At 32.4% G+C, this 12,475-nt stretch overlaps 1 protein-coding gene across 1 annotated transcript; it reads left to right on the plus strand.

Annotated features, from left to right (window-relative positions):
• Positions 1-995: 995 nt before the first annotated feature.
• On the plus strand, positions 996-3,137 carry LOC120076495 (peroxidase 51-like). Its single transcript, XM_039030340.1, has 3 exons — positions 996-1,290; positions 1,996-2,187; positions 2,332-3,137. Exons 1-3 carry the CDS (start codon positions 1,075-1,077, stop codon positions 2,905-2,907), a joined length of 984 nt encoding a protein of 327 aa, XP_038886268.1. The 5' UTR covers positions 996-1,074; the 3' UTR covers positions 2,908-3,137.
• Positions 3,138-12,475: the final 9,338 nt, after the last annotated feature.

The following is a 12,475-nucleotide window of genomic DNA, read 5'->3' on the forward strand; positions in this document are numbered from 1 at the left end:
CATTAATATAAAATCGAGCAATTATAATGTTGTATCTATCTATAAATAGATGGTGATTACTGTGACACATGAATAACTTAGCTTTGTGAATGATCACTTAGACTCCCCCTAAGTGTGAGACTCTATTTCAATGAAACTTAATTAGTTCCCCTAAGTGTGAGAATATTAGTGAACGTTCATTTAGGCTCTCCCTAAGTGTGACTCTCTCTTACTAAACACTTTTATCTTTTCACCTTCAAATGTAGATCACTTCACTTGAAAATCTTAGGCTTCCAATAAGTATGAGAATCATTCTAAAAAATAAACAATATAATGAATCAATAAGATCTAGAAAATTACTCAAGATCAATATTAACAAAAGCTTCTTAATCACTTAGATTGACACACTTGTGTTTCGACACCAACACAAGACAACGACTAAAAATAATCTTCAAAGCGACAAACCTAAAAACAAAACAATATTCTCTTAAATATGCACAACATAAAAGAGAAAGTGGGACCAACCAAATCATGTATCTCGCCCATGGAAGGAAAAAATTCGTAGGAATAAACACCAATAAATTTTTAGATAAAAAAAAAAAAAGGAAAATTTGTTGAATCTTCATTTCGAGAGATATCTTGAAGATACAAATTTATCTTTTTCACCGCAATCCTTGATTTTTCATTTTTTTTTTATATATATGAAATAAACTAATACCATAATTAATCACTCATTAACTTTTCTATTTTGTCTTTTTTTTGAGAAACTATATATTTGTTTTAACGTTAAATAAACCAAGTCAGCCCAATTGTAAATTTGATTATTACATTGATAGCAAATTCTCAATTGACCCCAACAACTCAAACGTCATATTAAATTATTTAGTCTCTCATTGGAAAAATGTTGAGAAATTTAAAAACTTTGACCGAGTTCTTCAGCAAAGCCATCGTTTCTTCTTCCATATTTTCTTTGCCCACATCCCATATATACTTTGTATAAATAGCCAAAGAGGACATTAAAGCTAAGATATGATGTTTTAAAAGTATAACAATAAAGTGATCCATCTCTATATCCTTTTTTCTAGGTTTTGGAAAATGGGATTATTTTCTTGGAGGGGTTTGGTCTTGGCGGTGGTTGTTGTGGCGGCGACGGTGGAGAGAACGGAGGAGCAATTAGTAGAAAATTTCTATGGTTCAAGTTGCCCAAACCTAGAGCAAATAGTTACACAATCTGTTCAAACCAAGTTTGCTCAAACCTTTGTTACCATTCCTGCAACTTTGCGACTCTTCTTCCATGATTGCTTCGTCGAGGTACTACAATTTTTTTTTTCTTTGTTGTCTTGAATCTGCTATGTAGCACTTTAAACAACCAAGCATCGGCTCTCACTAAGTTATTTATATATTTTTTATCTTTACGTCATTTACGTTTATAATCTAAGGTTTAGAGAAATGCACTATATAAACGTTAATTTCTAAATCATAGAAGCACCTCAATTCTGTATTCTATATCATTCTCTCTAGCAAAATTATTCTTCCTGTCCTATGGGCATAGCTAACCACGGAAAGGATGATATTTGTGAATGAAAATGTCTATATATATCTTTAATAGACGTTGTTTATCACTAGTATTCCACGGAATTACATAAACATGTTTAAGTAAAGTGTTTATGAGATTGATTTTCAAAATATGGTTAGGATCTTCTTTCTTATTATGGATATATTTTAGTCTAAAATAGACAATAATAGATTACTCTCAAGATCATATGTGGATTGGTGGTTCCTAACCCAAATGTATTAAGCAAAAGAGAGGAGATTTTTAGTGATATACGCTTTTAGTTAGTCAGCAACCAACTTATTTAGTAAAGTACCTAAACAATTTGACTAGGAGAGGTAACCAAATAAGAACCAACTTCTTACTTTTGTTTGAAGTTAAACCTAGTTTAAAGTGATTGATGATGATATATTAACAATAATCATGAATCTTTTGTTCATTTTTTTAAAATGAAATAAATGTAGGGATGTGATGCTTCAGTATTGATAGCATCCCCAAATGGAGATGCAGAGAAAGATGCGAAAGACAATCTTTCATTAGCAGGAGATGGGTTTGACACTGTTGTTAAAGCAAAACAAGCTGTTGAAAATGTTTGTCCTGGTGTTGTCTCGTGTGCTGACATCTTGGCTCTTGCAACTAGAGATGTTGTCAACTTGGTACACAGTTTTTTTTTTTATCAAATTAAAAGATGAAAATTTATTGCTAAAAATATATTGTTTTGATATTTGGTTTTATATATTAAGATGAATATTTAAACCTGATTTGGTAACGTTTTTTATTTTTTGTTTCTTGTTGTTTAGGCCGGAGGTCCACAATATAGCGTGGAACTCGGACGTCGAGATGGGCTAATTTCCCAAGCATCTCGAGTAGCCGGAAACCTACCAGAACCATTCTTCGATTTAAACCAACTGACCACTATGTTCGCTGCTCACAACCTAACCCTGATCGACATGATTGCCCTTTCTGGAGCACACACCCTGGGCTTCTCCCATTGCGACCGTTTCGCCAACCGCCTCTACTCGTTTTCGCCTTCGTCTCCGGTGGACCCATCATTGGACCCCGGCTACGCTCAACAGCTAATGGATGCTTGTCCGCAGAACGTGGATCCCAGTGTGGCCATCAACATGGACCCTATAACCCCTCAGACCTTTGATAATGTTTACTACCAAAACCTTGTTGCCGGCAAGGGCCTTTTCACTGCCGATCAGATTTTGTTTACCGAGTCGGAATCGCAGCCGACGGTTCGTAGCTTTGCGACAAATGGGGCGGAGTTTAATGCGGCGTTTATCACGGCCATGACGAAGCTCGGTCGGGTAGGGGTTAAAACTGGTAACGATGGTGAAATTCGAAGGGATTGCACTGCCTTTAATTCCTAACTAATGCATGTTATTAACTCCAAAGAATAAGTTATTGTGGCCTATAATTTTATCTTCCTCTAGTCTTTTGTATGGAATTTGTTCGAACCAAAAATAAACAACGTATAGTGAAATATAAATAACTTAGTTTATGTAGGTTTATTTTATTTTAGTTTAGCTTAGCCATATGAAGCTTGAACTTTTGATTAATAATGTTTCTTTAAGAAGTTATAAAAGACGTTTGGATTGAGGAAATTGAGATGGGAATAAGGGTGGAAATGAGAAAGAGATATCCATCCTTTGTTTGATATAAGTTTTGAAGCTTTAGATATAAAAATATATTTTTCTCATGCATCATTTATATACCATCCAAAAAGTAGGTTTTTGATTGATTCCTACTCTCTCTTCTTTTAATATATACCATCATTTCTTCATTCCTACACTCTCTTCTTTTAATATATTTTTTTATTCTTTTATTTTTATATATTATTAAAATTGATTGATTTAAATTATTTATTATATGAAAATTAAATTTATATTTTATAAAATTATAGTGTATGGATTTAACTACTACTATTTAATAAATTAATTAATTTAAATATATATGTAATTTTTATTTTAGTTTAATAAACTAGTTATACACATATATACCTATTCTTATTTTTCAATAAACTGTCAAGAAGCGAAGTAATAAAATTATCAATTAATTAATTATATTTATAGTTAGTCAATGATCATTATGATTAATATATTATGAATTTATTTTTTTATAATTATAATTAGATCATTGATTAATTAAAATTAATTGATTGTTTCATTAATTAATACATCATAATTATATAAATTCATCAAATTGATCTCATCAAATTATGTAATCAAGTAGTTTTAATTGTAAATTTTTCATTTTACATATAGTTGTAATTAATAATTTAATTAATATTATTATTTGATTGTTAAGTAATTAATTTTTTCAAAACTTTGAATTGAATTTATAGTATATCAATAAATCTATTAAAATTTTAGAGAGTTTTCATGATTGATTTTATAAATTAAATGCCAAAAGAAAAGTATTCCCATAAAATCATGATAACATTTTCATGCACTTACAATACAGTCATTCTTTATTTTTCCATGAATATGAATCTCATTTCTAGACATCCCTAATTCTTGGACATATGTAAAACCTTAAACCAAACGGCCTCATAATAGATTTGAAATTTATTAAGAAAATATTTTGGTCGTGTAAATTAGATTTCTTTTTCAATAGATGACCACCGAAAAGATAAGGAGAAAAAAATATATTTTTTTAAAAAGAATCTGAAGCAGATTTGTCTTTTGATCTACAAAACAACAATATTTCTGTCATAAATTTCTTATTTGCTATATAATTATAGTACATTTTTTTTTTTTTAGAAAAAAACATTATGAATAGAAAAAATCTTAAGAAACTTTCAAACAGATACCATACTTTAACTAATAAAAGCATCAATTATCCTTTTTGAAGATATACAAGTTTATTAATCCATTATAATTATATATATACTCATCTCTAACCTTTTACATTATTTTCCTAATTAATTGATTATGTGTTTTATGAGTGGTATAATATTATGAGTTTATTAAATTTAATTTTTTAATCAATCAAGAAAATTAAAATTCTTTTTTACAAAAATGAGTTGAGCTAAGTTGATTTGTTAAATAATCGAGCCACTTAAGTTACGACATTTGTAACATCTTAATTACAACTCAAAAGTTGGTTTTATCGAAGAAAAAACACTCAAAACTAGGTTCGGTTATTTTAATTTCTTATTTAAATAGTAATTCTTAAAATTTGAAGGAAAAAAAAACATATAAAAAAATGTAAATATAAAGGTAGATTTTTTTTCTTCAATAATCATGTTTGTTTTGTAGAAAATTTTTTACATATAACTATGAGTACAAGGATAATCGTATTTTTTTTGTAAGATTAATTTGTGAATGTCTTACATTAACATAATATTTTAAATTTATTAATATAATATATGTTATTTTTATATGTTATTTTTTTCAAGAAAATAATTTATATACATTTAAGATTTTTTATAAAATAGATATTAATTTAAATTTGAATGTTAATATTTTTTTAAAAAAAATAAAAATAATTATGATCATGAACAAATTCATGTAGGGGCCAAAGGTACGTGCCCTTCCATTACAGTTTAAATAAGTCATTAGACTATAAAAAAAATTACCATATACATTTATAAATTATTATAATTTTTAAATATATATATTGTAATCTTTTATACATTTGAAACGGGTTAGAAAAACTAAATTCCATTTTAATTTATCTCACATACACATATTGAAATAAATAAATATTTTTTAATCCTTAGTAAATTATTTTGCCAAAATCAATTAATGAAAAAACTGAGTTCTATTTCAAATTTTTTTGATAAATATATAAGTTTAAATTTTTGTTTATATATTTAAGTGAATACTTCTATAAAAGTTTATATTAATTTTTTAATTAATATTAATTAATCTAGGTATCATATATCAGTCCATTTAAAATTATATTTATATCAAAATTAAATTACAAGTTTAATCCTTAAGGTCTGAAAATTGTGGTTCATAAATTCTAAAACTTTTGATTTTGACTCTAACAAGTCACTTAAAAATGTCTAATGAAAATATAAACTTCAATTTCAAACTTAATAAATTTCAAAAATATTAAAAATGTTAAACATTTATTAAACAAAAAAATTGTTTTTTTCCCTCTAATTGAACCTTTAAATTTCAACATTTTAGTTACCTTAATTTTTAAAAAATGTCCAAAGGTATAGGGTTAAATTTTAATGTCTAATATAACATTTTTAATATTTTGAATATGTACAAGACTTATTTGATACAAAATTGATATTTTAGAAATTTATTTGACACAAAAATCAAGAATTTGAGGACCTATGAGGAACTTTTTAAAATTTGAGGATCATATATATAGGCACATATCTAAAATTTCATGTGCTATATTTCTACCCTTATATAAATTTATGCTTTCCGTGACATAAAATCATGGATCCACCATTAACTCAATATAGCAAAAAAGAGGGATATATATGGTTAAAGTATTTATTTTGAATATAAAATGCAAAGAAAGAAGATTGATATATATATACACACACATATATATAAAAGACAAAGGGAGCGTGAAAAAGTAAATAGGGGATGACCCATGATAGAAACTCAGGAAATTCATATTTGCATCTAAAACTCTCGAGATACTCATTACAAGGGCTCTTAGAACGACCGAGAATATCCAAATGTCAAGGCATCTTACATTTGAAAGGATTGAACCTTTTAATCATAAAACGGAAGTTTTAGGAGTTTCTTTGATTTATTTAGAATTAAAAAGAATGTCAAGCAAATATTATCTTTAGGTGCCGCCAAGAATTCTCGTGATCTACCTTCTTTAATTGTAATTACAACCACAAGATCATCCTTGCTATGACTCTTATAGGAATCAGGCTTGTGAGAGCCTCCTTGAAACAAGTGAAGATAAAGAGGAAAAATTACAATGAACTTTCAAATAAGAAGGGAAGTATGCAAGAGTTTTTATGCTCTATGATATTAGAAAAAGACTGATTCATGTTCTCCACCTCTATAAGAGCCGATTCATAGAAACCTCATTATTATTATAATATCTTGTATTAAAATAAAACTATTATTTATTTTAATCATATTCAAATAATTTAATTCTCTTGAATTATATTTCTTATTTGAATCTTATTGGAATTAATTATAATAACGTAACTTAATACATTAATATTTATATATGATATTAATTGTATTTAATATAATAAATATTTTTTTTCTTAATTTAACATATTAATTTGAACATTTCATTTCAAATTTTTTTTCTATGTTAGTTGATCCTTGTTTATCCATTATGAGCTAGCAATGAGACCTCATAGACCTACAAATTATAAGCTCAATTGATGCGAAATTAATTAACTAAACTATTTAATTAATCAATCTTCATTCATTAACTACAGGGCATTCTATTATAGACCTATAGATGTGCACTATAGGACAAGTTGCGTGTAAACCCTAAAACTCTTCCCTTAAGATCTTTCAAGTTAGGTTGCTTATGAAGTAGGCTTGAGGTACTTAGGAGAATTAGGCTTGGAGTATGCGGTTGCCTTGGAAAGAATGTAAGAATGAAGGCTTGTGTTGGTTAAGATGAGCCTTGGCTTGAAGAAGTGAAGAATAGGTAAGGTTAGCTTATGCGTTGGGAAGATGGTGCACACCTAGGGAGTTAGCATAGAGGTTAAATTGCTAAGTGTTACAAAAAGGACAACCATGCGTCGAGAGCGTGCATAAGGGAAGGAAAAGTAAACTATGTCATGAAGTTAGTTGGTGGGCCTGTTGGGGTTGATGCCCTAAATCTCGTAGGGTCCTGTAGTTTGTAAACACATGTATGAACAAACATTTGTGATGTAATAATATGAGATTTTTTCTTCACTATTGTCTATGAAATATGAGATATTTTAGTTGCATTAACCACAAATCAATAAACTAAGATCCCTGTGAAGGAACTCTTAAATAAGAATATCCATGAGCAAATGCGGACCTTTCCGATTTCATTATAACTGAATTACCACACATACATTCAAACAAATAAATATACATTGTAACACTAATTATAGGCATGCTTTAACAAATAAAATACAAAAGACTGAGTAAACATACCAATTGAAGACTATCTTTAATCGAACTCAGTCCGGTGGAAGCGATCTCCTCTACGCTCCTTATCGCGCAGCAAACAATCACTTAACAGTACCACAGTCGTCTAGACGAACAGCAGTGCACGAACCAACAGCAACTGGGGACGACACCACCACTCGAAGCCCTCGGTATTCTCAGAATGAGAATCCAAAAGGTGAACTTTAATGGAATTGGTAGAGGGAGGAGGAAAGGACGATCGTATAGAACGAAAAAGCAAGTGGGAGATAGTAGATGACTATCGTATAGTCGGGTGCTTATCGTTTAAAGAAACGTACACAATCGTGTAGGTTTTACTAAGCGATCGTTTAGCAAATAGTAAGCAATCGTTTAGGTATGCTCGGCGCGCTAAGTGATCGTTTAATGCGCGAGTGTGCGATCGTTTAGGACGAGTTATCGTATAGGTTCTCAACGTTAGACGATCGTAAAGTTTTCACACCGTAAGTGATTTTCTTGCGCCCCTTACAAAATGAAAAAAAATTTCATTTTATTCTTCAGTTACAAGAACCGAAATCAATCTTCCCACTTTCACATGATTCTAAAGAAACTCTCAGGCAATTATCTCACAACCGCCTAATTAATTAAATAATGAATATAATCATATTATATTCTTAACATATAGTTTGATATCATATATCTACTATAGTAATTTCTCCTTTACTTGATATAAATCATATTTATATCTAATTTCCTCCAAAATAATGTATCTCATACATTTAGTCAATTATATTATATATAATCGAACTGCTTCTAGTCAATTTGAACATTTCAAACTAACCCAAAAACTTATTCTCAACTATATTTAAGCTACCAAGGGAACATTATGGACCTATGGATCGAAGCTTCAACGGTACATGAATAGATGACTAAACTCTTTAGCCACGAGATCCACCATCCATTAATCGTCTAGAAAAATCGGTTTCCTATTTTGAAAGAAGATTTTTACAAAAGATTGAAAAAGTTTTTTGAGTTTTCTCTCCAGCGAAAAGAAACTCACGGAAGTCATCAAGTAAATACGGATTTACTAAACGACGGCTGGGCGAGCTAAACGATCGTGCAGTATTTACTAAACGATCGCATAACTTTGCTAGACGATCGTTGGCCCAAGGTAAATGATCGTGTAGAATCGACTGAGCTAAACGATCGCATACTTTTTACTAGATGATTGCATAATTTTATCTAAACTATTGGGCATTGACCTATATAATAGGTCTCCGACTTCTCCCATTTGCCTAGTCGTGTACACGATCTGTCTTTCCTCCCTTCGTCTGCTTCACACCAAGTCCGAACAGAGCCCACCCTCTAGATTCTCACATCGAGAATACCAAGGTCCCCTTGTTGGTGGTGTCAGACTTAACTCGACACCGTCGAGGTTTTCCGGAGGCCGTTGATAACAAAGATTTGGTCTCTTTATCTACTCTAACGCATGGCTTGTGGATGAAATGAATGATGTGCTAAAAATACACTCAAGTTCTTTACAATAAAGACATTTTTATGCGATACTACGTCTAAATATATGCGTTGATAGTGCTATACTGGTAGTATGCGATGAAGTAGTGCGTGTCACAAGTTTCCTTGCGCTGAAACCAAGTATAATTCCAACGTAAGTTTCTCAGAATGATCCGATGTTGAACACATGGATTGTTTTCGTTAATGCGATATTTATGTGATATATGCGACCGGTTTTTAATAATGAATAAAGAATGTTGGGTTTGTACAGAAATATAAATTGCAATGAAATAAAAATGCATTGATAAGTAAAGTCCTAAGCTACTATGATACATGATACATGATACAAGATACATGATACATGAAACATGATACATGATACTGAGGTCAAGAATTGACTGTGAAGTTGCACAAAGAATCAATATATGCGATGGCAAGTCTTTATGAATGAAGCAGAAAGAGAAAGAGTAAATAGTAAAAATATCGCAAGTTTGTCAATTGCATTAAAGATGCAACTAAGGTTCCGGTTTCCCTTGGCGTACACCTCTTGGTGATCGGCCGCGTCCCCATATCTCTATGGTGAAACAGGGATGAACGTGATGAACGCAAGATTGTTTCCATCTCTGGAAATACTTCTTGCTTTAGTTAACGCATTCTTCCAACCTTCTCTCGATAGGAGGAATAACATCTTCTCTTCTACTCTCACAGGTGAAGATGCTGTCGAGCATGCTTCAGCTAAACTTAATTATTTCCTTAACACAAATTAACTCACTCGCTTAATTCTCGCTATTTACCCAGGGGATTAAGAACACATCATGGAGAAAATAGACTATGGATGTATGGAAAGAGATAGAGAAATGACAATGGTGACTATCATAACATTTAATTCTAAAGTTAAGCGTTTGATACATGTTGTGAATGAGAGATTAAAGAAGATGAATACCGATGATGAAATAGAGATTAGAAACAAATACGGAAAGAGTGTCAACGTCTTGACACAGATCCCGATCGAAGATAGTACTTGCTGGCGTGTGGAAGTGGTAGAGAGGAAAACTTCCCTCTCAGGCTTGCTTTCCCAAAAAAAATTGACCTTCGCACAGAGCTTCAGCTACGGGAATTGGAAAGATTCCCTGCTCGAAGACTCACCTCTCGGCCTTGCCTCGTTGTTCTCCCGGATTTTCTCTGGACAGTCGCTTCAGACCAGCCTCTCTCTTAGAATCAGTATATGCACGTCTCTATGTATACATGTATGTATCAGTATCTCGTATATCTTTTAGTGAATTTGAAGAAGCTATTTATAGGCGAGGCCTTGGCTCTTTGAATTTATGGTCCCCACTGTATAGTTATGGTAGTTTCTGAAATGGTGGAATGGAAAATTTCTTCTGTTACACAATCTACCCGTCAGAAATGCAAAACTGAAAGTTGTACACTTGTCAGAATCTTCCGCAAATGCGTTGCTCTTCACATCTTCGATCTATCGCCGCATGCGGTGTTGTTTTTTATTACCGCATGCGGTTGAAATTGCGTTGATTGCTAAAAATCATGGTTGATTGTCGTATGCACCGTTATTGCGTTGATCATCTCTTCGTTCTTAATTGATGGGCGCAATACGACGTAGTTGCATTATTCATTTTATCTTCGAGCCATGAACGCATGCGGTGACTGATTTCCTGTAAAACAGAAACTGAAACATTCTATTCTACCATAGCAATGGTGTTAGTGGGTGTATTTACGACACTTCATAATTTTCGCATTTCTTAGCCAATTTGTGTACTATCGATGAAACTTTTCTTTCTTTTAGTCACAATACTAAATAAAACAGTATAAATAACTCGTATTTCTACAAGTTATCAGCCGTTCGTGGTGCTGTGGAGGCCGTTCGCTATTGAGGAGGAGTTCGTGACCGAGGAGATCATTGAAGACGAGCGCGAAGTTTTCGTGCTGTGTTCGTGTGGTGTTGCGGTCGTGTAGAATGGGTGCTCGTGGTTACTGTTGTTCGATCAAAGTGCGTATCAGAGCGTGGAGACGCTTCTATCGATGTTCGTATAGAATTTTTCTCTTTGTACATTTATTGTTGATGCTGTAATTTCTCTGTAATTTGCATAACCACTTGTCTTGAAGTCGACTGTAAATATATTGTTGATTCATGATTGTAATTTGGAATAGTCTTGCTTCCACTGCTTATGGAAATCTCGATTACGATTTCCTTCAGTTGGTATCAGAGCCAGGTTGTCTGATATTTCAAATTACAGATCTGAATCGAACGGTTTTTTACAGTCGCGGTGGGTTTCTGCATTTGTAGTTAACCATTTTCTGCATTTGTAGTTAACCATTTTCTGCATTTGTGGATGAATTGATGAATGTTTCGTGTTTAAATTTCCTTTTTGTTAAAGCTTTCGTTATTACAAAGTGTTAATTGTAAGGGCCCCTGTGTTTTTTGGTGAAATTAACTTTGCAATCGAGTCTATAATTTGAAAAGTTTAAGTCCGTCGAGTCGTTCGTGATAAAGCTTCGGCGCATGGCGATGCGGTTCTCAATGAAGAAGAAGATCAAGTGTTGATCAGGTCATGTAGCCTCAGGTAAACGATCGTCGGGATTTTACTATGCGATCGTTTAGATTTTTCATTCTAGACGATCGTGTAGTATTTTCTAAATGATCGTTTAGCTAATGCTAAGCGATGGGGTCAATCGTTTACCATATCGTGTAGCGTTGGTTGCGCGATCGTGTAGGCGTTGGAGGTAGACGATAGTAGTGGGAGCATGCGATGCTCGTCGTTTAGTTGAAGGTGCGTGCTAGATGATCACGTAGTTAGCAAGCTTCATCGCTTAGTTACTAGCTATACGATCGTGCGTATGCGATACGGAGACGCTAGCTAAGCGATCGCTTAGGCGATGGCGCGACGGGCATCATGAGGAACGTGCTAAGCGATCGTGTACTTCAGGCTTCATCGCTTAGTAAAGGTACATGATCATGTTGTAATGGCTAAACAATCGTTTGGATTTTTCTAAACGATCGTATAGTATGCTAAATGATCATTTAACTCTGGGAGTGCTGGTAAGCGATAGAACGAAGGGTTTGTTTTATCGTGTAGACGATCGCGGGGTGCTTTGTACATGATGGATGGTTGAAGAAGCGATGCTTTGCTGAGCGGTTCAAGACCCGGCTCGTCTGTTTGAACCAGAGACTTCTTGTCTTTGTAATAGTTAGCTTTCCCTTTTGTGTTTTAAGGCAATTTAACCCGGTTCATCAACTTTTATTGCTTATACATATGATGTATGGTTCTTATATATCAAGGTGTTTGTCATATAGTTAAAAACCCACCTTAGATTGTGCAATTACTCATGCATCATGTATTATAAATGTTATAATATTGCA

This window comes from Benincasa hispida, chromosome 4 (assembly GCF_009727055.1).
Source record: "Benincasa hispida cultivar B227 chromosome 4, ASM972705v1, whole genome shotgun sequence".
In the NCBI taxonomy this organism is placed as follows: domain Eukaryota; kingdom Viridiplantae; phylum Streptophyta; class Magnoliopsida; order Cucurbitales; family Cucurbitaceae; genus Benincasa; species Benincasa hispida.